General features: G+C 34.7%; 2 protein-coding genes across 4 annotated transcripts; one reads left to right on the top strand and one right to left on the bottom strand.

Moving 5' to 3' along the window:
• Positions 1 to 145: 145 nt before the first annotated feature.
• LOC101222059 (arginine--tRNA ligase, chloroplastic/mitochondrial) lies at positions 146 to 7,297 on the bottom strand. Of its 3 annotated transcripts, none has more exons than XM_011661656.2 (18): positions 7,090 to 7,297; positions 6,879 to 6,955; positions 6,666 to 6,802; positions 6,516 to 6,591; positions 6,304 to 6,405; positions 5,901 to 6,116; positions 5,404 to 5,484; positions 5,050 to 5,133; positions 3,925 to 4,029; positions 3,284 to 3,462; positions 2,982 to 3,066; positions 2,495 to 2,681; positions 2,250 to 2,319; positions 1,664 to 1,733; positions 1,487 to 1,576; positions 1,327 to 1,395; positions 1,121 to 1,222; positions 146 to 645 (listed from the first exon to the last, which is right to left on the bottom strand). In XM_011661656.2, exons 1-18 carry the CDS (start codon positions 7,184 to 7,186, stop codon positions 535 to 537), a joined length of 1,938 nt encoding a protein of 645 aa, XP_011659958.1. In that variant the 5' UTR covers positions 7,187 to 7,297; the 3' UTR covers positions 146 to 534. The 3 variants fall into 3 exon arrangements, with proteins under 3 accessions (XP_011659958.1, XP_004135677.1, XP_011659959.1); XM_004135629.3 differs by having other exon boundaries at positions 6,879 to 6,959; positions 7,090 to 7,248; XM_011661657.2 differs by having other exon boundaries at positions 6,879 to 6,986; positions 7,090 to 7,247.
• A 4,368-nt stretch (positions 7,298 to 11,665) lies between these two features.
• LOC101221823 (serine/threonine-protein kinase VPS15) lies at positions 11,666 to 21,362 on the top strand. The gene is made up of 11 exons (XM_011661655.2): positions 11,666 to 12,353; positions 12,852 to 12,974; positions 13,095 to 13,140; positions 13,228 to 13,388; positions 15,003 to 15,082; positions 15,381 to 15,486; positions 15,834 to 16,010; positions 16,087 to 19,212; positions 19,868 to 20,115; positions 20,191 to 20,290; positions 20,978 to 21,362. Exons 1-11 carry the CDS (start codon positions 12,081 to 12,083, stop codon positions 21,152 to 21,154), a joined length of 4,617 nt encoding a protein of 1,538 aa, XP_011659957.1. The 5' UTR covers positions 11,666 to 12,080; the 3' UTR covers positions 21,155 to 21,362.
• The last annotated feature ends 5,075 nt before the right edge of the window (positions 21,363 to 26,437 follow it).

Genomic DNA, 26,437 nt, shown 5'->3' with positions numbered 1-26,437 from the left:
TAATGAAAGAATGAGTTGTACTTGTTTTATGAAGAATGGTAGAACTCGTTGTAAAAGATATAAAAACTATAAATTTGTCATAATGATAAATCTTAACAATTTTTAAGCAAAAGTTGAACAAGAAACATGTGTTAACAACCACAAATGTATCAACTGGTTACATGTTTTATATCCAAAAGATCATAAATTACTGGTAAATCCTCCTTCCATTTCTACTTGAAAAGTCATTTAAACCTGATTCAATATCTTAGGCAAATTACATTGGGGGAAGTGGTAAAATTTGACAAACTAACTAAAGAAGTAAATCATGAGGGGGCTTTCACATTGACAATAGAATATAAATAAACGCTAAGGCTTTTAGTATAAGCTTAAACCAAACTAAAACAATACAAGGTTTTCTGTATGAATTCTTCCTCTTTTTTCTCTCTTTTTTTTTTCTCTTTTGTTGTTTTTCCTCTCACTCAAGCTCAACCATAATGTCGGCAAAACGAGTCTTCCTTGAAAAGGGATTTGGAAATCGATACTACTTGGAGATTATATTTTGTAAACAGGTACTATTCCAAGGAGATGGAAGCATTTTCTCATTACTGTTCCTGTAGCTTCACAAAGTAGAAGTCTGCTGGTTTCTTGGGCCGACCCAACAACCTGACAAATATTAATCAACATTCAACGTTAATAGAATCAAATTTGAAAAATAGTAGATCATAATTTGATATGTTTTTAAAATATTTCAATTGTTTCTTTAGAATGAGATGCAAGAACATAAATGTATCTTGAAATACATTTAAGGAAGGAGTACGGAAATCGGCAACTTTTCATGGGACAAGGTTTGAATATAGTGAGCTTTTTCCAGCTCACAACCATAAGGATGGGAAAAGATGACAAACGTCTTGATTTGATGCAAATGGGATAAGAAAACAAAATGATTCAAGAAAGAGAACACTTTATATTCTAGGTTATTCAAGGTAATGAGTTGATAAACAAGACATAATTAGTTGCTACGACGCTATCAGCCGACAAGAGCTAGTGATTTAGTAATTATCCGACATGAATTAGTGGAACAAGGATATTATTATTCATAAAGAAAGAGATGTTGGTCTCGTATAGTTGTTGGCTGTACCTGGCAGTTGGAATAGAATTTTTTCGTGAATATTTCCGATAAGTTGTATAGGTATTCACACAACACATTTGGCAACAGGTTGGTGCAAGCTTCCTCGACAACCTAAGTAGAATGAAGGAAGGAAAAGTAATTATCACGAGGTCAATAATGTGTACCAAATATAAAATGATCAGAGTTACTTCAGTTAAAATGTATATATGTTTTACCTCGGCAAATTGTAACAAATGAAGCCCCAATACACGCTCGTCCTCGTGCTCCAACACAATTGTTCCCGTCTATCAAGATAATGTTGACTAAATTTAGAAACAAATGCAAAACTGGTGGTCTAGTCCAACTGAAGACTTGAGAAGAACTAGTTAAACTTACTTTCTTCAACTCCTCTATGTTTTTACCAGATTTCCTGATGATTGAACAAATACGAGCATGGGCGTACAGCAAATACACAGCAGTGTTGCCCTGGTCATCACAAAATTTAGGTGTGCGAGGAGAGTGAACTCTGTATATTATTATACGCTATGCCTAGAACAAGGAGAGAAAATGTACCTTATCATTGAGCATCTGATCAAAATTGAATGTATAGTTGGTCAACCTATTGTTCTTGAGGTCGGCATATCTGTCAAGACAATTTGGGAACATAAAATCTTAATGAACGATTCTGGATATTTGGACGAAGAAGCATGAAGCAGACAAATGTGTAAATAAGAAAAATAACTTATTGAAAAGAAGATAGGTATAAAAAAAAGGCATAGACAGCGAGGCCCAACCTGAGCCCACGTGATTGGAAGATTAAAGAACAGCTTTGAGTAAAAAACAATTTGGGAACATAAAATCTTAATAAACGATTCTGGATATTTGGACGAAGAAGCATGAAGCAGACAATGGATAAATAAGAAAATAACTTATTGAAAAGAAGATAGGTATAAAACAAGACATAGACAACGAGGCCCAACCTGAGCCCACATGATTGGAAGATTAAAGAACAGCTTTGAGTAAAAAACAATGGACAAAGGTTTGTTTTTGGATAAGGTAGCCCAGGTTCCAAGTATACATTAGTTACGGATGATTCTAGGATTCATGCCAGAGGCATAAAAAGATAAACCGGCAATGAAATGATAAGTGGGCAACTTACTTAACAGCACCATAACCAACAGCTTCAGCAATTTGTTCAAGTTCTGCCTCAGTCCATTCTGCAGCTTTCTCTGGAGAAGGTTATCAAAAATCAAATTAAACGGTGACATGAATTGAAAAGTTGAAAGTAAAACGTTTTGACAGAGGAAATGAAACGAACACATTCACTTCCAATGAACCTAGCAAGCTGAACAAATGTTTTCAATGAAATAAAACAGAGTTCTTAATAACCAATATTATTATTACCCCTCTCAATAAGTGCAGCTTTACTGCGGTTCTTGGCTTCGTCAAGCAAATCAACTAAACGAACCACTTCAGTATTTCTAGTTCGAAAACGCTTGCCATCTTCACCAAGAACCAAACCAAAACCAACATGGGTTGTTTTGGGATATTTATTATCCTCAAGTGGAAGCCAGCCAGCACGTTTACCAGCCTGAAAGAAATAGCCATAATTACTTCCAATTCAAGTATGTTCACCACTTTAAGACGATAGCAAATACATAATACAAGTGTTAGCAGCAGTTCGGTGGATCAGAGTTAACCAGGTCTAAAGTAAGTAATATTCATATGCACAAACAAAAGAGAGGAAACGTAAGCCAACAACCAAGCTATTAAATAATTGCTAACTACAGTTTGGACGGGCTACCAAGTCTACAAATAACCACATATGCAACAAACATGGAATGATTAAAAAAATAGGAGTGTCAGAGCATGATTTTCTCAAGACATATACCCGGAAAACCATGTCAAAGTGCTGCTGCTGCCCAACATCAGTGACATATATAATCCATTCAGCTTTCTCTTCATTAAGGCGATACCTGTTCAGTTCAAAGCAAAAATGACCAAATCAGAATGTTTTAGCTCCACCATACTTTGAAATTATGCAATCAATCAGAGGGGATCCAAACATGCACAACACTGATAGGTCATTATAATTGATCACGAGGTTGATGAATGTGTCAAGTTTCAAGTTACTATAACCAGTAACAATAATTTAATTCCATTAAAAACATGATGAGATACAGAAAAACTGACCATATGGCTGCAAGATCAGTTGAAGCATAATTGAAACCACCATCACTCTTGACAACAATTAGAGGAATATTTATTCCATCAATAAAGATTACACGAGCACCCTGGCTTTCTTCCACTAAGCCTTTATCAGTCAATTCCTTTATGACATTAGGAATGTACGGGTTGTAAAAGCTCTCTCCCTAGAAAATATGAAAATACATTAACCAAATGGAAACTGAGGATAAGCCGTTGGCTCTTCTAACAAATGTGGAAATCAAAAGAGCCAGACTTGAGACTATGCAAATAAAGATCCCTATGCAAAACGGATAATAGTCAATAATAGTATAGAAAATTAAAGCATGTTCAAGAAGCTGAAGTTGTTTGATAGTGGTGGTCATGCTATTAATCGCACTATTCAAACTAATGAATAAGATGGTAAACACCAAAATTATTAAGGTGGACATTCATACAATTTCAAATTTTTGCCTCAATAAATCAGAAGCCAGAGAAACATTCCAACTTGGGTATGACATGAGAAGGAATATTTTTCCAATCCGAAAACAAACAAGTAAAGGAAAGACAAGTAGACCAGAAGTAAAATGTTATATGAGGAAAGACAAACAAGTACAGAGTATAATGCATAAAGGGGAGTTAAAATGTACCTTCTCCTCTAATTGAACTCCAAGGCGTTCATACACCCTATTAAATTCATTCCTGCTGATTTCACATATTTGTGCCCAAGCCTTGCGATATTTAGGTTCCCCACCCTAAACAAGCGTTAAAATCAGGTCAGCAGAAATCATCTATGAGATAATTCCAAATAGTTCACATGCTCTTGCAGGGTATCTTTAAATCATAAACAAGCTTGAAAAAAGTAAATAATAAGTTTATGGGTAAACTACCCGACTTTTCAGGTACAATCAAGTGGAGTCCAGTCATATCACTTTCAACATATGAAACTCAAACTTCCAATTTTCAATCTAATTGCAAATACTAAAACATGTTGCATAAAATATGTAATTTACATCCACTATGTTGATTGGGGACAAATGATGCAAGTAAAAGGAGACTTTAGAGAATGAATTCAAATCCCATGGTGGCCAACTACTACGGATACAAAATCCAACAAGTTCTCTAACAGTAAAATACTGTAGGGTTAGGCAGTTATTACAAAATAATAATCGTGTAAATGTGTAACCTTGCGCAAACAGTCATGGATAAAATGATAAACAAAGCTCCTTCTTAAATATGACTTCCATTGCTTTTCTTAATGAAACAAGCTTTCATGAAATAAAAGAAAACAAAACAAAAGGTCCACAGGCATTAAAAAAATGCCAAAGGAGCTGGGCACCTAACTATACAAAGAGAAACTCCAGTCTCTACTTATAATTACAAGACCAAATGAGGAAGATGCCCAAAGAAAGGCATAGAACTTCTCTGTGTTAACTTCAAACTTCAATTTAGTTACATCATTGTTTATTTTTTATGTTCATATGAAATAGAAGTATTTATGAATAAGAGAACATGCAAAAACAAATAGTACGAGGGCAAGCTTTCATTGAAAAGAATGAAAATAACATGCAAAATTTGAATAAACAAGTAAATTTTGAAATGTAATGCATGTAATCATCTTGAAAATTTGCAGGAATAAATAAGCTTAACAGGTGAAAATGGCAATTGACAGAAACTTTGAGATGGTTTTTTTAGATTGAAGATGTAGGGTCCACAGTATTAAATTAGGATCGAATAGGGAGCCAAGTGTGTGTATGTATTATCTATAAGTTCACCTGAAGAAGAACCACTGCCTGTTGTGCCTTCTCCTTGAATGCAGGATCACTATCAAATCTCTGCTTTGACGCCTTATAGAATGTCTTTAATCAAAATGTCAAATAACAGTTTGTCAGTTCTCATTGAATAAGGCAGATAGACATTACCAAGTTTTCTATATCCATTTTTATAGTATGAACTGAGACACAATTGTATCACATAGAGAGTGAAGTGCCTATATTTAACAGAAGAAAGTCCACTATGTGAGACCAAAATTATCAAACTTCTTAACCATATTATTAGAGGAATTTTTTAATATACTAAAAACGTAAACATGTTAATAGCCAAAGGAGATTCTAAAATGTCTCTTGTACCTGCAGATCTCCAATAGCTGTTTCAGTAACCTCTTCCCAGTTAGGAAACTTTTCGAACAAGAATTCGATCAACATACCAAACTGCAACCAAGAAGCAAAAAATGAATAGTTGGTAATACGTTTATGTTCTGTAGAAGTCGTTTATTGTCAAAATAGTAAAACCTCACACCAAAATCAATTTTGCAAACACTAAAGCATTTCATGGGCGTTTGAATAAATCTGAAGCCACTTGAAGGGCAGGAATTAGTATGTATTAGAGAATCTAGATATATCATACATGCAACATTTTCTACTGATTCAAAGTAAGACTGCCCGTTTTGAACATAGACCTACATGGCAGAAAGAGACTAGGGCAAAAGCAGCAAGCTAAATACTAAATTCACTTTTCATGTACACTTTGAAAGTGTAACCGTTTTGGAGGTTTATAAAAAAGGCCGCTTGTCTACTGCAAAACTAGACACCCACGAATAACATTAAATTCTTAGATAAAGTTGTACCTGTGTTCCCCAATCACCAACATGATTTCTTCGAAGAACATCAACGTTTGAAAATTCAAGCATTCGAGCTAGAGTATCTCCAATGATCGTAGATCTTAAGTGGCCAACATGCATTTCTTTTGCTATGTTAGGTGAGGAGAAATCAACTACTGCTCTTTTAAACGGAAGCCGGGGAGACCAAGTGTCAATACCATCAATTAGCATATTTTGTATGGTCTGTAGAACAAAATGCATATTAAGCATACTTAAGTTAACACACACGTAGAACTATTAATTGTAAAGAACTGGAAACTCTTTTGTCCGTAGACTAGAGAATTGAAAACTTTTTTTTTTGTTAATTACAAGCATTTTTCTTAGACGATAAGAGTAATTCCCACTAAAATTATCAAGAAAATGACGTTACCTTAGCAATCCAATTCTTAGATATTACAACATTCACAAAACCAGGGCCTGCCACAGAGCTTGATTCTATAATTTCGGACGGAGGAAGATTTTTCATGATGGTCTAGAAATCAAGAGAACAGTTAAGACTTCAACAATTAAAAAAAAAAAACTATCCTAACTATCCGATACCAACGAGAACCTTCACAATAAAAAAAATTAAACCACAAATACCTGCCCAACGGAAGGAGGACCCCTAAATTGAGTTCCTTTTCCTTTAATTTTAGACCAAAGCCCCATTGCATTATTGCTTCACCAAATAAATAAAAACCCATCTTAGCAGCAGCAATCTAATTAACAACACTATTCATTCCCACAACATACCACTGATAGTCGCCAAATTTTCCAGCACAAGCAGCAACTAATGGCTCAACATCGGTCTCATCAGGAACCGTCGCCCGGAGCGAAACATCAAATATTTTAGCCAATTGTCGCTTAATATTACCAACGTTGTCTTCCTCCTACACCAAAAAAAAAATCCCACATTAAGAAATTTTACATAACAGTAATCAACAAAATACTTCACACATAACTTACAGTAGCCATAGTGGAAACAGATTGTGGGGTCTTCGTGGAAGCAGAAATGAGGCGTCGGGATGCTGCCCGGAGTAAGTCTGTCTAGTTTGAGATTGAGAACAAGAATTACTACAAATAGGAAGATAGAAAGAAAAAAAAAAAAGAGAAGATGATTATAGATGGAAATGAATAGCGAGAAAAGATGAGGTGAGAACGAAAATGAGAGTGTTACCGGTAGTGGGAATGGAAGAAGGAGAAGAAATATGAGGGAATCGATTGAAGGAGAGGAATGGAGATGGAGAAGCCGGCGGTAGGAATAAAGCTAACATGTTTTTGAATGAATGTTATATATAATCATAAAATTCCTTTGTTCCACTGCTCTATGTTCGTCTCTCTCACTGCTTTTTTTAGGGCTTAAGGAGACGGGTGGTTTTAAGCCCAATCCCAGTTCAACAATTGGGAGCCGGAATTGCCACCATTTTGTCTCTTCTTTTTGTTTTTCTCTCCTTTACTTATATAAATCTATTTTTCGACCTATCGTGCTCACTCTTATTGCAACACAATCACTTGCAAATATATTATATTCTAGAATGTTAACTTGTAGAATCAAATTATGATTTTAATACATGTTCAAAATACTTACATCACATATTGGGAAAATAATTAGGTTTAATATAAGAAGTAAAAATTATACTATTGTGTTTCATGTTTTCATATAGGAGTTTGGCAATTTATTTAGCAAAGTTATAATCAAACAATTGTTTCAAATGAGATATACATAAGACCGGTTGGGTCAAGTTAGATGAAAATTATGGACAATTTTTCTAACACAGCCCAACCGGGTTATTTTTATTTATTTTTCATCTCTACACAAATGAGACAATTTTTCAATATAAAAAATGAACAAATGGTCAAACTGTTAGTTGGTATATATAGATGTTACCTGACTCACTTCTCTAATTTTCTAACACAACCCAACCCATCAAAAATATTTAACAAAATCTAGGTTTGAGTTGGTCAAGTTTTGATTTTTTTAAAACTCATTTGATACTATATTAATAAACCATAAAACTAGTTTTATTTACTCAATATTAATTTGTGTATGAACACGCTTAACGATACAATACTATTTTGTTGTATTGCAATTTGTTACCTACACAATACATAATATGATTTTACAAAAATCAAAATCGAGTCTACATCACGCCATATTGTTTGTAAAACGTTCTAATATTTATGTAATATAATTACACATTTTTATGTTTTGATCAAATGTTCAAACACACCTTAACCATAAAAAGAGTATAAATCGATGTTTGTTGGTTTAGATCAATTCAATTATTTAATTCTTTTTTTGAAAAAAAACTAAAATATTCGAAACTAAAAAAAAAAATGTTGTCAATTTGGCTTTGTTTCAAATTGGATTGTACTTCTATTTATCTCCACTATTTTTCGAATTGGTCGACTCGATTTTTCGATTAAGAGGCTTACCTACGACCTAAACTAAGGACAAAACTGTACTTTTAGCAAAAAGAGAAAAAACATCATCCGGTCATACGAATCGTAGCATAGACTCGAGGGTAGAGAAACATTTTAAGCGCAAACCACGGCGTTCTTATCCGCTTGAAGTCGTCGAATCAGAAAAGCACACGTCATCACCAACGCCCACAGATCTCCATCATCCTCACCCCGTCCCGTTATATAAAGCCCTTTGTTCCCTTCCATCTTTACTCATTGAACTCATCCATCCACTGTTGAGAAACGAATCACCCGAATCGGCGACAAGAAGATATGAAGAAATCAGAGAAGAGTTCGAAGCCAAGCGGGAAATCCGAAGTTAGGAAGGATCGGAAATCGGCAACGGGAATGAACGGATCACCGAAGAAAGGAGGCCACGGTGGCAAGTTCACTTGGTCGGGAGACGGTTACTCTCCGGCTGAGATCGGGTTCAAGGCTGAAGTTATGGACGTGAAGGACCCTAACTTTGAAGATCTGGAGGAGGCGGAGACGGTGGCGGTGGCGGTTTGATTAGGTCATTTTGGAATTTGAGATTTGTAAATAGACTTCATGAACGGTAAAAATAAAAATCCGTGGTTTTTCCATTTGTATAAAATCACGCAGCAGCATCGTTTTGTACAGTTTTCTTGATATCTATAAATTTCATTGTCGATCTTCGTTTTTTCGTGTTGAAGAAAAAATGAAAACAAGAAAACAGTGAGAAAATGTGTGTACCTCAAAGATCTGGAAATTTGAAATTCGTCTTCAGGGATTGAAGAATGGGAAGGAAATTGGTTATTAATAGTTACAAATTTGTTGGTCAAACTTGGGGATCACGGTGGAATTAAAATTTGAATGTGGTGTTCAAGCAAGTTCTTGGCGTGTGCATTTTGATATGATGCGAGTGTGTAAGGTAAGGATTAAAGCTTCAGTTATAACTTGGTCTAAGTCATCAAATTTATATAGTAAAATAGATGTTAATGATTCGATCCCATACATTTGGATTATATGGGTAGAATCAATTGACATGTCTTAACTTGGAAAATGAAGCTCATTAAACTTTATAAACTATCTCACGAGTATTTTTGACCAAATATTATTTATTTATTTATTAAAAGGATTTTTACAATAATTTTTTCAACCATTTGATCTTTTTGGAAAATGATGTGCTAAATTTTGGGATTTACATTTTACATCTATATCAATGTGTCAAAAGTTGTCAACATTATAATTTTGTAGTTTATATAAAAATTGCCTTTTAATTCGTAAAATATTAATATTAAACATATTAAAATAGTATGAACGAAATATAAGTATGTTTTTTTTAAGGTTTCGTAGAATAGTTACAAACCATAAAAATTGAGTTTAAGAAGATAATTTACATTTGTATTTTTATCAATATTTTTACATATTGAAAAGACATTTTTATTGATATTTCTACAAATTTGTTCAAGAGATAATCAACAAGTTTACATCTCTCGAGTTTCAAACGTTCACACTTGTATATATGTGATTTAGAGAGATTCTACGTGCACTTTAGAAAGTGTTTTAGCTATTTCTTCTATTTTGTAAACATTTTACAACTTCCAAACTTTAAAAACACCTTAGAGTAATTTTAAACATATATTAGCAAGTTTTTATTTACAATTTTCTTACGGCACAAACATCTCTTACTCATAGTGATTTCAACCATGAAAATACAAAGTAAAAAAAGTGTATGAATTACTAAAATGGAAGGTGAAGAAGGAATGTCTTAGTTTCTAAAGCAATTTCACAACTAAAATTCAAAAAATGAAAGTTTTCCAATGTTTTCTCTAATATTTTGAAACCACGAGATTCAACCACACAATTAGAACATAAAAAACACCAACACAAAAACAACAAGCATTTATTAATTAAAACTTTCGAATCTTCAACCTTCATCGTGAAATATCAAATTACAATCAAATCATATTTCACTTTTATAATAATCAAGTTTCATTAATATTCATTTTCGTACTAATATCTCAATCCATCTCAAAATTAGTTGGCTTTGAGATGGAACCTCATGCTATTAAATTTATCCTGGTATGAGAGTTCAGTAAATCCAAACGGATATTCAATTCAAGATAGATGAACCTAAAGAGGCACCATCTTGAGGGGTATGTTAGAGAAATTGAAAGTCTCACGTTAGAAAACCTAAAGTGACTCATACTTTATATAAGATAGATGAACTACTTGTCTTATTGTCAATTGGTTTTGAAATAGAACCTGTTGTTGGTTTTATATTTTAAAATTGGTACGCTTTCATAAAATTCGTAAATTTGTTTTTCTCGGTCCATTTCGGTTGACTTCGACATCAAAATTATTCTCAATTAAGAAAATAACCATTTAAACATAATTTATCAATCCATCTCGGCCAAGATTGTCATCGAGAATGTGAGTTTTGTTTTTAAATTTCAAAACAAAGGGTATTCTCAAATGACTAAAATACTCTTGGAAACCTGAATGTTAGATATTCTCTCAAAACTCTAAACCCTAAACACTATACTCATTTCGACCAAGAAGAAACTTGCTTTGTTTGAGGCAATCTCGATCGAGAACAACATGTACCAATTAAACTCGAACAACATTGCACTAGGAAGCCACGAGAGAAGAGTTTTACATGCATTATGTGATTGAACAACATCGAACAACAAAATGCATATGAAACACAGCAAATCTCGAGACTCCTTCAATAAATATCAAGGTAAATTCAAAGATCTTGATAAAGATTATTCATCTACACATGCCCAAATTGATGAAATTGCCTAGATTAATTGAACAAAACCACTTGCATTAACTTAAAATCTAGTTCTACATCCAACTACAACAGAAAACCAACTACATAATTTTTCAAAAACACTGTATTTGAACCTAAAATCCAACTCTAAACCATGAAATCATTCAAAGTAAATCACCTTCTCAGATTTACGCTTGAGGATGACTTCTTGAAATTTCATGGACCAAAAATCAAACAAATCTCTTCGATTTTGGGAGCAAAGCACATTTCATCTCGATCGAAATGAACAAAAGGTTTAGAGTTTTGTGAAAATATCAAATGTTACGACTTCCAAGGGTATTTTGATCATTTGAGAATACCGTTTATTTTGAAATTTAATAACAAAACCCACAAACTCAGTGGCGATCTCGGCCGGGATGGATCGAGAAATTATGATGAAATAATTAATTAAAATTTGAAAAGAATCTCGATGTCGACCTTGGTCGAAATTGGACGAAACAAATTTAAAAGTGTAAAAACACAAAGTGTGTTATTCCTCCAAATTTTCCAATTCGTACGTTTGAGAAAAACGTGAAAATCACACACCATTAGCAACCCTCCATGATGAACCAATCTAAGCGACGAAGAACACCAATTTCAATCAAATCTCAAAGGGATTCATGGCCGCTTCCAGGTGTAGCTACCATCCGCCAGTAAGCACCGTTGTACTCGCCGACGGTCGTCGTAGTCGTAATCGGCCGTACGTCGAAGTTGCATAGGATAAACGTTTGAGTCGTGAGGCAACTGCAGTTGGGAGAATCATGCGAGTGCACCGAGGCAACTGCAATTGTCCAAGTCTTTAAATTTAAAACTTATACCAAAATTCTCCAATCCCTCTAATTTTATGCTACTTCTGGGAATTGCACGAGATTTTGGAAGGTCATCAATTGGTATGAAAATTTCAAGACAGAATTCAAGGCAATAGAATGGGCAACAAAATTGCAAGAACGACCCAAGTCTCCGACACGGAGTTCTACCTTCATGACCTACCTTCTAGCTATAATTTGGTTCTCAAAGAGGTACTCGCACGAGGACGGTTTTTGAAGTCCATTCTTTGCAAGCACGACGAGGGCTTAGTTCTCGTCAAGGTTTACTTCAAACGAGGTGACTCCATTGATCTCAAAGAGTACGAGCGTCGTCTCTCTCAGATCAAAGAGATTTTCCTTGCCCTTCCTCACCCTCATGTTTGGCCATTCCAGGTTTTATTTAATACCCACTTCTTATTTTGTGTTGAAATTTCAATTGGAATTGGAATTTACTTCTGTTGTATGGTTTTCAAGATCATTTGGGAAATGGATGGAATTCTCGTGGTCGTGAAATTATCTGTTTTGCTTAATTAATATATTAGCTTATACCTTATTTTGATCCTGCTGCTGCAAGATATGCATCATAGTTGCTTAAGATTCTTAGGATCAGAATTGGAGTGATAATTTGTTTCTTTCTGTTAATTAATCAAGATGCTAATACAAAAAGAGGTTCTTTAGGGTGGGGATGGGTGTGACCCACAATTTTGTTTCATAGGGTTGGAAAATTTTAGTGTTATTGTGTAAGTGATGATACAATTTTAGCTGTTTGAGTTGAGAAGGTTTGAAACAATATAGAGTTATTCCGTACCTTACCTTGGGTGGAGACAGCTTGCTTGTTGAATCCATATTTGTTTGGATTCATCTCATGCTCTACTGACATGTTATCTGCAGATTTGGCAAGAAACGGATAAGGCAGCCTATGTGTTGAGGCAGTATTTCTTCAATAATTTACACGATCGGTTAAGTACTCGACCTTTCCTCAGTGTCATTGAGAAGAAATGGTTGGCATTTCAGGTCATTTTGTTATTATTATCATCATTTTTCATTTATATTGAGCATTTTGATTGCCTATGTTTTCTTTAATCATCATTATGCGTATTTCTCTTAATTCCCTTGTTTTCTGGTTGGTTGCAGTTACTCCTTGCAGTCAAACAGAGCCACGAGAAAGGAATTTGTCATGGTTAGCTCAGTACTGTGGAAGATTCATGCTATTTTCTGGATGCCACCGTAACTTGCTGGCTTATTTTCTTCTTTTGCATCTTTATAGGTGACATCAAGTGTGAGAATGTACTTGTTACATCTTGGAATTGGCTCTATCTTGCTGATTTCGCGTCATTTAAACCCACTTACATTCCTTATGATGACCCTTCGGATTTTTACTTCTATTATGACTCTGGTGGAAGAAGGCTTGGTTATCTAGCACCTGAGGTCAAATTCTTTACCTCCCTGTCGATTTAACATTTTCTTCTTTTTCAAGATCACTCTTAAAGTTATGACATGAGCTTCTAGAGTAACTGCCAAAGCATGTAGACAATTTTTTTATAGGAAACAATAGAGAAATATAGTAAAGTCAAGAGAGGGGCACAACAGAGGGGATGAGAGGGTCCCTCCCAAGAAGTAACTGACAAAGCACGGGTTTCCAATCCTTGAGGATGAAAACTAGGCTATAGTTGCAACAAAACTCCTTGTGTCTAAGACACCATAAAGAAGAAGGAAGCAGTATATAATACAAAAGGTGTCAAAAGTATTGGACTTATCTTCAAAAGTTCTTCTGTTTCTTTCTTTCTACATTTCCCAAAGCAGGGCATGGGATGCAGATCTCCATAAAATATGGCCTGTCTTTTTGAATTCTACCCTCGAAGCAAATCATGTAGATAACTAAAGTAATGGTATCAGTTCACTACTTGTAGAAAAAAGAGCTTGAAAAAGATGATGGTATGAAATTAGGAAAGTTTTCTGAAAGTTCTCTACAAGTAACTTATTTAATGATATGTTTCCTCTACCTTACATGGTCATGTTTTGGGAACACAGTAGTCTAGCCTTGAAGAAAATGAAACTGTAATATAGTATTTTGCTATTACATAGCTCAATTCTATTGTATTCTTGGTCTTATTTGAGTTCCTTCAGAGGGTTGGTGCATCATTCTTCCAATTTTGACAAGTACGTGAAGTTTTATTTCGAAGTATTGCTAACAAATAAACAAGGTCAAAGACACAAAAGTCTATTCAATCATTTCATTAAGTGAAAATTAATGCTTTTGACCATATTATCTTATTTATATTTATATAGAGTCTGAAAGTTTCAGGACTTCTATTTTGCACAATCCTTTGGAATCCTTCTATCATTTGAGAATTAGCTCTCTAATATTCTATTTATGACGTGTATTAATATAGTGGGTCCAATTTTCATGCCTTGTTTTCAAACTTACACATAAGTTATTTGTGTGCTAAGATCGCCACTGGCTTGCAACCCTAGTTTAATTAGTAAAATCGATTTATACGCACGATCAACTCATGTCTCAAGGGCAAAGAGACATTAGATTTGGACCTTTGATGCTTTGAGGGACTTCCTGTGTAGCTCTTTTTTCCATTTGCTGTGTGTGTGCTTGCATGCGCCAAGTTCGCCATTGACTTGCAACCTTAGTAGTAATTAGTAAAATCTATTTGCACAGATTCACATTATGAAATTTGAAGTTTGCATTGTCAGCTTAACACCTGCAAATGTTGATCCTCTCTTCTGTTATCTGCTTTCACATGTCACCTTGTGGGATTTTGTTGACACTTGGATGGTTTTTCCTTTTACTTTCTATATGGTCTAAAAAGCTGTCTAATATAATTATTTATTTATGTTTAGCAATATTACATCTATCATCTATCAATCTAGTTGAGATGCCTAGGTGCACGTGCTGATCCTAAGTCTTTCCTTTTATTGTATCTGATGTACTTTCAGCATTAGTTTCATTTCATTATCTTAATGAAGAGTTTCTTGTTAAAAAAAAACCCTACATCTATCTTCAATTTCTCACTGTTTCCAAACCTTTAGAGATTCTATGAGCATGGAGGTGAGTTGCAGGATGCACATGATGCCCCTTTAAGGCCATCTATGGACATATTTTCTGTGGGGTAAGTGATCTTTATATTACCTCTTTAGTTTATTGGAAGTTTTTTTAGTAATTTTGTGTGCATCAATGTGTGGCATTTTCTATTAAAGAGTAGCAAGAGTTATGGTGAAATTCTTTTGGCAAACAACATTAACTTCATTTTCTTTTGTTTCATAACATGAAACATGATGGAAATCATGATTTCAAAATGAAATATGATGAATGTTTCTGACGCTTTTTATTGCTTAATTGAAATCACATTGATCTTTGATTTTCTCCTCAGAAGAACTAAAGTGCTCCAACCTCCCAATATATTTCAGGTGTGTAATTGCAGAGCTTTTTCTGGAGGGGCAACCATTATTTGAGCGCCAGCAGCTTATTTCTTATCGTAGAGGACAGTACGATCCAAGCCAACATCTTGAAAAGGTACCTTTTTCTTTGTGCATGTTCTATTTTGCCAACCATGGTCCAAAATTGTCATGTTGATGGACCTGTCATTTTCCAATGATCAATATCAACAAGATTTGTTCAGTTAGTATCTGTACCTCATGCTTCAATTACCCTAGTTGGAAGGTGATATCCTTTCATTTTTTCTGTCTTTGGGTCAGAGTTCAAATGGCTGAAACTTCTTTTGCGTTTTTATGTTTAAATCCTATGTTAGATGCTATAAATTATTATAAGTACCATGACTTAAAAGAAGCCTTAATGTTTGATACTTTTTTTTCAACCATGTCGAGGTTCAACTCTTAATTTATATAGTATCTGTTGTGCAGATCCCAGATTCTGGAATCCGCAAAATGATACTTCATATGATCCAGCTGGAACCAGAATTACGTCTTTCTGCTGAAAACTACCTGCAGGATTATGCAAATGTTGTTTTCCCCAACTATTTCTCGCCATTTCTGCATAACTTCTATTGCTGTTGGAATCCTCTGCATTCTGATACAAGGGTAATACTTTATTGCACAATATTTGAATATTTCATTGCTAGGCATCTTTTATGATGCTTTCATCACCACCTTGTAGGTTGCATTGTGCCAGAAAGTTTTTCCCAAGATTCTTGAGCAAATGACAAGTTGTGGCAGTGGGTTAACTGGTACTGAAAAAGGCTCACCCACAAATAACACGAGTGGATTGTCACAAGATATGAATACAAAACAGAATGAAAATCTGACAAGGCTAGAGAGCACAGAAAAAGGACTACCACGTGATCAATTTGAACTTCTTGGTGATGTTGATACACTGTTCAGGGATGTAAAACAGAATAATTATTGTTCTGGTTCTGAACAGCTACTGGAGGATGCAGCCACCAAAAATATTACTAACTGTGTAGATCAGTCTCCTGGTGAGCTGTTCCATAGCATATCCAATGCATTCAGGAAAAATGACCACCCTTTTCTGCAGAAGATTACCATGAGCAATTTGAGTTCATTGATGTCCAGCTATGATAGTCAATCTGATACATTTGGCATGCCTTTCTTACCATTACCTGAAGATAGCATGAAATGTGAAGGCATGGTTCTTATTGCCAGCCTGCTTTGTTCCTGCATACGCAATGTCAAGTTACCACACTTGAGGAGGGCAGCTATACTTTTGCTGAGGTCTTCTGCTTTGTACATTGATGACGAGGATCGCTTGCAACGAGTACTCCCTTATGTTATTGCCATGCTCTCAGATTCTGCAGCAATTGTTCGTTGTGCAGCATTGGAAACTTTATGTGACATTTTGCCTTTAGTACGTGATTTTCCTCCCAGTGATGCTAAAATTTTTCCTGAGTATATCCTTCCAATGCTTTCAATGATTCCTGATGATCCAGAGGAAAGTGTGAGGATTTGTTATGCCAGCAATATTGCCAAGCTGGCATTGACTGCTTATGGATTCTTGATTCATTCCATGAGCTTTAGGGAAGCAGGGGTCCTTGATAAACTAAGCATACCACAGAAGCCATCAGCTCCGAGCAGTGAGACATCTGGACAACTTGGGAAGCTACATGGTGATGTCCAGCTTGCACAACTGAGAAAGTCTATTGCAGAGGTTGTTCAAGAACTTGTTATGGGTCCAAAGCAAACTCCTTGCATACGGAGAGCACTTCTAAAGGACATTGGCAATCTTTGCTGTTTTTTTGGGCAGAGACAGAGTAATGACTTTCTCTTGCCTATCCTTCCTGCATTTTTAAATGATCGGGATGAGCAACTGAGGGCAGTATTCTATGGGCAAATAGTGTATGTTTGCTTCTTTGTTGGTGAAAGGAGCGTGGAGGAGTATCTTTTACCATATATTGAACAATCCTTAAAAGATACTGCAGAGGCTGTCATTGTTAATGGATTGGATTGCTTGGCTATTTTGTGTAAAAGAGGTTTCTTGAGGAAGAGGATATTGCTTGAGATGATTGAGCATGCTTTTCCATTGTTATGTTATCCTAGTCAATGGGTAAGAAGGTCAGCTGCTACTTTTATTGCTGCTAGCAGTGAGAGGTTGGGTGCAGTTGATTCCTATGTTTTTCTTGCTCCAGTTATACGGCCCTTCCTTCGTAGACAACCAACTTCCTTAGCTTCTGAGAAAGCCCTACTTTGTTGTTTGAAGCCTCCAATCTCCAGAGAAGTATATTATGAAATTCTTGAAAAAGCCAGGAGCTCAGATATGTTGGAAAGGCAAAGGAAGATATGGTACAGCTCTTCACCTCAGTCTGTAAATTGGGACAGTATAGATTTTCTCAAGAAAGGAATGGGAGAGTTAAATCTAATGAAGAACTGGCCAAGCAAACCTCAAAGCTCTAATGGCCAAAACCCTGCCGATAGTTTGTTCTGCCCCCCAGAGCTAATTGATGGTGATGAAAAGTTGAGAGGGATTAAAACTCCTGTATCCAATGTGTCAAGCAAAGTTGACATTAGTGATCCTGTATTCTCAGAGAAGTTGCAACTCTCAGGTTTTATCTCACCACAAGTTAGTGGCATCAGTAGTTTCGTTCTTGATAAAACGTCAGATGGCATTCCTCTGTACTCTTTTAGTTTGGACAAGCGGGATACAGGATTTCACTCTGTGGCTTCTGATTCTCCATTAGAGTTGAACTCTCTAGAATTTGATTCATCATCCATACCTTGGATGGACCCTGTAAATAAATCATTTAATTTGGCTAGCTCAGCCCCAGCACCTAAACTTGGTGCAGGATCCCTATGCATTGGCAGTGGCTCTAAACAGTTTTACAGAGTGGTTCACGAGCCAGATGGTAGAGAAAGTGATCAGACATCCTATATCAGTAGTAAATTTCAGGAGATGGGATCATCAAGTACACTGAAAGGAAATTCTTCAATGACAGAAGATGCTCCCTCTACAAATGATTTGACAACATCACCATCTTTTACAAGAGCATCAGCAATTCCAGATTCAGGATGGAAACCCCGTGGTGTGCTGGTTGCACACTTGCAGGAGCATCATTCTGCTGTCAATGACATTGCTGTTTCAACTGATCACAGTTTTTTTGTTAGCGCATCTGAAGATTCCACTGTAAAGGTGTGGGATTCGAGAAAACTGGAGAAAGATATCTCGTTTAGGTCAAGGCTAACTTATCATCTGGAGGGAAGTCGAGCCCTTTGTGCTACTATGCTCCGGGGGTCTGCTCAAGTTGTTGTTGGTTCTTGTGATGGTTTGATTCATATGTTTTCAGTTGATTACTTCTCCAAAGGTCTTGGCAACGCCGCTGAGAAGTATTCAGGCCTAGCTGATATTAAAAAGAAGGACATCAACGAAGGTGCAATTATTACCATGCTGAACTACTCTACTGATTCAAGTCAGATGGTTATGTATAGTACGCAGAATTGTGGAATACATTTATGGGACACTAGAACAAATGTCAATGTTTTTACATTGAAATCAACTCCCGAGGAAGGTTATGTGTCATCTCTTTTGGCGGGCCCTTGTGGAAACTGGTTTGTGTCTGGGTCTTCGAGGGGTGTGCTGACACTTTGGGATCTCAGGTTCCTCGTACCTGTGAACTCGTGGAAATATTCAGTTTTGTGCCCCATTGAAAGGATGTGCCTCTTTGTGCATCCTCCAAACACTTCTGTTGCAACTGCTGCGAGGCCCCTAATTTATGTTTCTGCTGGCTGTAATGAAGTTTCCCTCTGGAATGCGGAGAATTGGAGCTGTCATCAGGTGCATGGTTCTCTCTTTTATTCATTACATCTTTGATGCAGTGTTATTGTGACTAAAGAATTCTTCTTATTGGCGTTTTCTTAAATTGTTATCCCCAACTTAAAAGAGACGGCAAAATGAGGATCAGAAAAATTGTTTTGTTGTTTGGAAATGGTTGGAACATTAAACATGGCGTTTTAATCTGAGTTTCTATTGTAGGCGGGGCCTTTATACTACACATAGGATGTAAAACAAATTAAAAATTAATTTCTAATTCTTGTATTCGACGTGGATTCAATTTTTTGCCTGCTCTTCAGCGATTCTTTAATGTAGCAGATCAGTTTACATATATTATGAGCAATCAAACTTTGCTATTTCTTGTCTTCAAATATCCTGCCCAAACAAGAAATGTTACCTATCACCTTTTTAATTAATTGTTTAGCATTATATTTTCTTGGTTAAAATTTTCTATTATCAGTCATATGCGTGATAATTTCTACTTAACATTCTATGGAGCAGATAATTGGGCATATCTTTATTACAATTTTAAAGGTTTGATGAGAAATTGGTGTTTGATGCTGAATTTTCTAAATCTTCAATAATTTGATGGTACAAGTTCAATATTGTTACATTGAACACTATATCTTTTCTCTAAAGTTTTCAACCTTTCTGTTAGATATTGCGGGTGGCAAGTTATGACAATGAAACCGAAATGTCTGACCTACCTTGGGCTCTGACTAGACCATCGACTAAGGGAAATCCTATACAAGATCTAAGACGTAATGTGAATCCAAAGTACAAAGTTGATGAGTTGAATGAACCTCCCCCTCGACTTCCTGGCATTCGCTCATTGCTTCCCTTACCTGGGGGTGATTTGCTGACTGGGGGCACTGACTTGAGAATACGTCGATGGAACCATTACAGGTTTTTGTTTTACTTTCTTTCTTTTCTACTTGGTTATGGGGAGAAGTTTATTCACTCAATTTTTTGTCGCTGCAGTCCGGACAGAACTTACTGTGTCTGTGGACCAAATGTGAAGGGAATTGGAAATGAAGATTTCTATGAAACTAGATCTAGTTTCGGTGTGCAAGTTGTGCAGGTGTTTTTTCTTTCCTTGAGTTTTATCTAAAAATTTGTGAATGTGGTCATAGGTTATCAATCTTAGATTATGCAGTATCAGATATCTCTTATTCAACCTTTTTTATACATTCCGTTTAATGTTTATCTGGTTATACATGTAACAAATGATTCACACATTTAAAAGAAAAACGTGACTTTGATTACTGGGAGAGGAATAGGAGAATCAGGAGACCCTTATGAGGTTCTCACCTGGAGAGGGAAAACAGGGGAAGAGAAGGAATAAGGAAGTCCAAAAGGGGTGGAAAGCAAGAAGGCAAAGACAACGTACATAAATTTTCTAGACATCATCTTGATTTATAATAGTAGCTTGGTGCTCCCACAAACGGCCGTTGTCTCATGCTTTTAGATGTTGTCTGAATCTCTAAGAAGGCACAGTTTGAGCCCACAACTCCAATTAGGTGGGGTGGGCCATTATAGTCCTTTCAGCTCGCTCTATGATTATAATAGTTGGTGTTTCCCATTTCTATAACCCACTATTAACTACGATAGTTAATACTATTTGAAATTCCTCTTTGTTAGTTACGACTACCAACTATAATAAACAACTCAACATTCTAAACACCATCTAAAGACTCTAACTACTTGCTTTTATATGAAAACAAAAGTGCTTTTATGGTCAATCATTTTTTGTTTTCTGTCCAAACAGGAAACTAGGAGACGACCTCTATCAACAAAATTGACCACAAAGGCCATTCTGGCTGCTGCTGCAACTGATTCAGCTGGTTGCCATCGGGACTCGATTTTGTCATTGGCCTCAGTGAAGTTGAACCAAAGACTTCTATTATCAGGTAGTAGGGATGGAGCTATTAAGGTTTGGAAGTAAAGAATACAAGTAAAACTGCTTGATTTTCTGTATATATACTTAGGATGAATGCTAATTAATTATACTTGCACATGTTCATAGGCTAAAATGATTAGTTGGTAGTAAGGTATATGTGTTGTATTATTAGTTTCTCTTCTTTGTACAGCATCTGCAGCGAAGAATATAGAAAAAAAAGCAATATCAATTCTTTAGATTTATATTTTGTGCAGTGAGTGTTGTTACCATTTTAAGTAGTTTTGGAAATTTGTTTTCCTGTTTATTTGGTTATTGCTCGAGGATGTTTATAGATTGAGAATCGTAAAAAATAACAAAATTTGACAAAAATATTTACAAACTATAGTTAAATTTTCAGATTCTATCAATAATAGATATTGATAGACACTTGTATACTTCTATCAGTAGCATTGATAGACAGTGATAGAATCATATCGGTTTTTATCATTGATAGAATCTAAAATTTTTTTATAGTTTGTAAATATTTTAATTTATTTTACTATATTTTAAAATATCCATTTGTCCATTTGATTAATACTTAGCTACATGATTTATTTCTTGCCTTGGTAATATATTTATAACCCAAAAAAGATAGTCGGAGGTAAAATGTGTGTTTATAGACTTAATTTAAAGAAAAAAATGGTTATTAAATGAGTAAAACTAAAATCAAACTCTCTATCGAGGTAAAGTAAAATACGAATGTTAAATATCTTTTTTCATTAAAATATTTGTTTTTATATATTTTTTTACATTTCCTACTAAACAGTCTTAGATTTCTTTCTTCTATTTTGTCGTAAATATATAAATAAATCTCAAGCAACCATATTCATCAATGTCATCCACGATTGTCGTCATAGGCCTTATTAATGTACAACTACCTCGTGCCCTTCCATATTCCTTGAGGTGTGACCGATAAATGTTTGTTTTGTACTTAAACCTTTGCTATTCCACCTCGTAAATTTTAGACCTATTTCACCATTTTTAAAAATTTCCCTTACTAAAACCAAGCAAAAATTCAAAAGCTTTTAAGTGTTGTGTTTTAAGAAAAAAACGAATCCCATAATAGAAAAACTTGAGAAAACATGGCATAGATATCAAAAACAGAAAACTACAAATAAAAGACCCTAAATCATTACTAAACAGAACCTCTCTATGTTGTTTGTTCATAGAGCTTCAGGTTTAGAGATGGGTCAGTTGGAAAATCTGACACATAATCAAGTGAGAAGTTTGTGCTCTGTAATTCTTTAGATGAAGAAGAAGAAGATAATAATGCTTCTCCATTAGAACAAAAGTGTAGAAGGAAAGTGGTCTCTTCTGATGCTTTTTTCAGAGAGGCATTATATTTATGGAAGTAGGTATTTTGTTTTTCTAAAAAAGGATACTTTTATTATAATCAACCAATTTGGTAACTAAACAATGAATAAGAAAAAAAGAAGAAGAAAATTCCAAATAAATGATATTCTTTCAACACCCAAATGGCAATCTCTTATCTTCAACTTTTTTTAATTCCTAACATAACTTTTGAGTTCCAATATAATCCCCATTTTGGCAAGAATGCTTTGTCCCATTCCACCACTTATGATATCTGTTTTGAGGTTTTTCTTTTACAACATATATTGCTTCCTTTATGAAGTGCTTTCTGTCCCATTCCCATGTCTTTCTCTTTACTCATGGGACTTCCATTGGACCATATTGTTTGGTTTTTCATTTCATTGACATGTGACGCTTAGAGCATAAGAAAGATACATCAATAAATCGATACCACTTTTGAATGAGATTCATCTTTGAAATATGCAAGGTGTAGCTAATAGATGGGTTCATAAAAAATTATTGATTTGTTTTTTACATTATAGGAGTTGTATCGATTTACACTTTTAATCATAATTTTTTTTAAGAATCGTCCATGAATTTACTCTAGTAGTCCATTTTGTAAAATCGATATTTGAAAAAGTTTACACGTACTGTTTGAGAATTGATGCATGAATGATTTTCAAAGGTAGTCATAATGATGAGTTTAAATTGTTTTGGCTTCTACAAATTTTGGAGTTTATTAACTCAAATAAGTTTTACAAGATATTTTGTCAAAACAAACTATGAAAGAGGGTATTGATAGATGTAGTTACGAAAATTCAATTGATACAATTATCAGTCTAGAATTTTAATTGATAAAACCGACACACACCTTAGGAATATGAATTGATATTTGCCCAGAGGTTCTAAAGAATTAATAGTTATTACCTATACCGACAAGATTTATGTTTCTTTTCAGTTACTTGTTAAAAATAACTTTAAACTAAACATGTTTAGCTTAAACTGAATCAATATATATGTAATAGACAACCTCCTAAAGTTTTCTACAGAAGTATGCGAGTAAAAACAAAACATGCTTGAATAATCTGTATTGGTCTATGAGAATAGTCTTCATTCTCGAGATAAGTAAGGTGGCGTGATTAATTAGGTCGCAGATGATGCACGAAAATACCAAAGTTGTATATGTCAAATCCAAATTCAAACTCTTAATCGAAATCGTGGGTCTAGAAGATTACATGGTATCATTCCCTAACTTTCTTGTGTTGGTTTCTTAATGTTTATGTTCCAATACATAATGTGGTTTTGGTAACCCTAGTTGGGAAAACCAAGCAGATGCACAAAAAATTTGGACAAATAAATCTACTTGTTTTAGTTTCTCCATAAACAAAAAGAAACCCAATTTTCTATAGTATCTTCCAAGTCACATGAGGTTGAAACTTTGTGTGTTTGATAAGTAATTTATTATTATTGTTGTGTGCTTCTACTAGTACTTATAGACATGAATGGGAGTAAATAATTTTTCTTTCAAAATTGAAAGTACCTTGTTGTTATATTATATATATTTAGGAGTTTTGATTTCATTTATTTGTTTTGGATGTGAAGTATAGAATCTCATCGTTCTCTTCCTAACTCAATTGTAGTCCTTCTAATGCAATGTCTAAAATGATACACGTTTACTTCTATGATAAAAAAACAAAAAGGGTAGAAATGAAAAGTTTATAGAATGAAAATAAAATTTCTAAAATTGTTGTTATTACAATAACATCAACAAAAGAAAAAGTAGAAAAAAAATGAAGAATTGGACTATATTAGTGTAGATTCTAGCTAATGGTATGTTTTTCCATTCTCTTTTTGGTTAAGTATTGGCGATTGGAATCTTTTTTTAGACCTCCAAATACTACAAATACCACAGTGACCACGTCAATCAACTACTTCCTTAATCTTTTCGTTACCAATGAAGGAGAGAATACTATTTGACAAACATCTTTCTATATCAAAGAACAAACTCGAAATGATGTTAAAATTACGTTGCTTAAATATGGAAAAATTTGTTCTCTTCTCTAGGGATGTGACAAAAACTAGAAGTATTGATGAATGTTACAACATAAATAACATTTTCTCTAGAAAATGTGTGCTTGATTCTAGCTACCTCCATCAAGTGCTCGATTGATGTCCATTTGCTCGATCTTTGCAAGTGTTAGCAAACATTCAAGAGATGAGGCCCCTCCTATCAAGCCATGTCCCCTCTTGTCTCATGTTTCCTATATCCTTCACACTAGCCTCCACCTAAGTCAAGTTGGTGAAAGCAAATTGTAATCAATGGCTTGGTCGAGGATGAGGGATTATTCGATGGTCTTGGGTGGATTGTTCAGGATCACCGAAGTCGAGTGATCCTAGGGGATTGCAAGTGTCTTTGGAAGGCATATACAGTAGTACATCGAGAATGAGCTTGAACCACTATTCGAAATCGAGTCATATGTTTTGAATTGGTGATTACTTTTTTGTGCATATACGGAAGACTCTTTGTTTACCCTTGTGGGAATTGGAATCTTCATCATGAGGACAGTGGTACTTTTAGGTTAAAAGGTAACTCCAACTAAGAGTATAGGCATATAGTAGTTTAAATAGTTTTTCATTTGGTGTTGAAATCATTAAAGAGAATTCAAAAGTAAAAGAAAGGCAAATGAAAAAGGATGGTGGAACAAACAAACCAAAATGGTTTGAATGAAAAATGACATTAATTATACTCACAAGTGAACATGAATTTTTTTGGGAATGATTAGTGATTCTTATGTATGAAAACTACAAAATGAAAAAGGAATAATTATGTCATCACTGCCATGTGATTACTTCACCTAAAAGTTTAAATGTTAGGTTTCATTTGTTGCAGCCAGATAAAGCACAAAGTACAACCATTCTTTAACCATTTTTTTAATCACATATTAGGCAACCCCTATTAGAATTAATTAGTTTAAACATTTGAAAAGTTGTTCTAAATCAAGAGTCTAATCCATTAATAAAACCACACTTTTGGATCAAATTCACAACAGCCCATAACTCATAGGTTACCTATCATTTGCCAAAAGAAAAAATAGTATATGAAACTACACAAAACAAGCTATCTTGCTAGATTTAAACTTATCATTAACATCACAATTTCAAGTAATTTAAAATTTTCACTAGAAGTCAATAGGAAAATAGGTCAACGTTACAAATGATATCTTAAATTAAAAGACAAATTTCAAGCTCGATAATAATAAGCTAATAAGCTTTGCTTTATTTCATTGTCGAGAAATTGAAAAAACTTATGTCTTAAGGTTTAACTCAAATTGGAAATAGCTTCAAACAAACATATCTAATTGTTTGTGCGAGAAACTTGCACATAAGTATTAGTTGCTCCTTTGATTGATGACTAAGTTAGTTCATGAAGTATTTAAGCTCAATTAAGCACTAAAAGAATTAAAAGTTTCTTCTTTCTAGAGTTACTTGCATCCTTGGTGTAAATATGAATCTATTCATAATACTCTTCGTTAAGATTGGAGGATACTGAGCTTGGCTTAGTTATTTCCTCTTTGGTTGAACTCCACGAACTTGACTTCTTTTTTGGGATGCATAGACTCTTAGCTAGTCTCTTGGTCATTTTGATAGTATCACGATAATACGTTGTTCTTCTGAAGCATATGAATAAGGCAATCGAAAACCGACGTGCTTCTGATGAGTTTTTGTTCAAAACCGACATTGGCCTATCGAAGTTGACTGTATGAGTGAGAAAATGTTAAGAAGGACGAGAGAGAGAGAGAGAGAGAGAGAGAAGGAAATCGAAAAGATTCACGGGCTAACTCCAAAGAAACTACAAAAAAAAAAGTGTTAAATTTCTTTGTGTTTGTAAGTTGTAACCCACATTTTTATATCCCAAAAGTGCAACCTGTCATCTGTTTGTGGTTTATATTCAATCTTTTCTCCCTCTCTCTCTCTCTG

The sequence above is a fragment of the Cucumis sativus genome, chromosome 1, assembly GCF_000004075.3.
Source record: "Cucumis sativus cultivar 9930 chromosome 1, Cucumber_9930_V3, whole genome shotgun sequence".
Taxonomy (NCBI): Eukaryota; Viridiplantae; Streptophyta; class Magnoliopsida; order Cucurbitales; family Cucurbitaceae; genus Cucumis; species Cucumis sativus.
The sequence above is the reverse complement of the archived record's forward strand: the minus strand, read 5'-3'. Positions and strand labels throughout refer to the sequence as shown.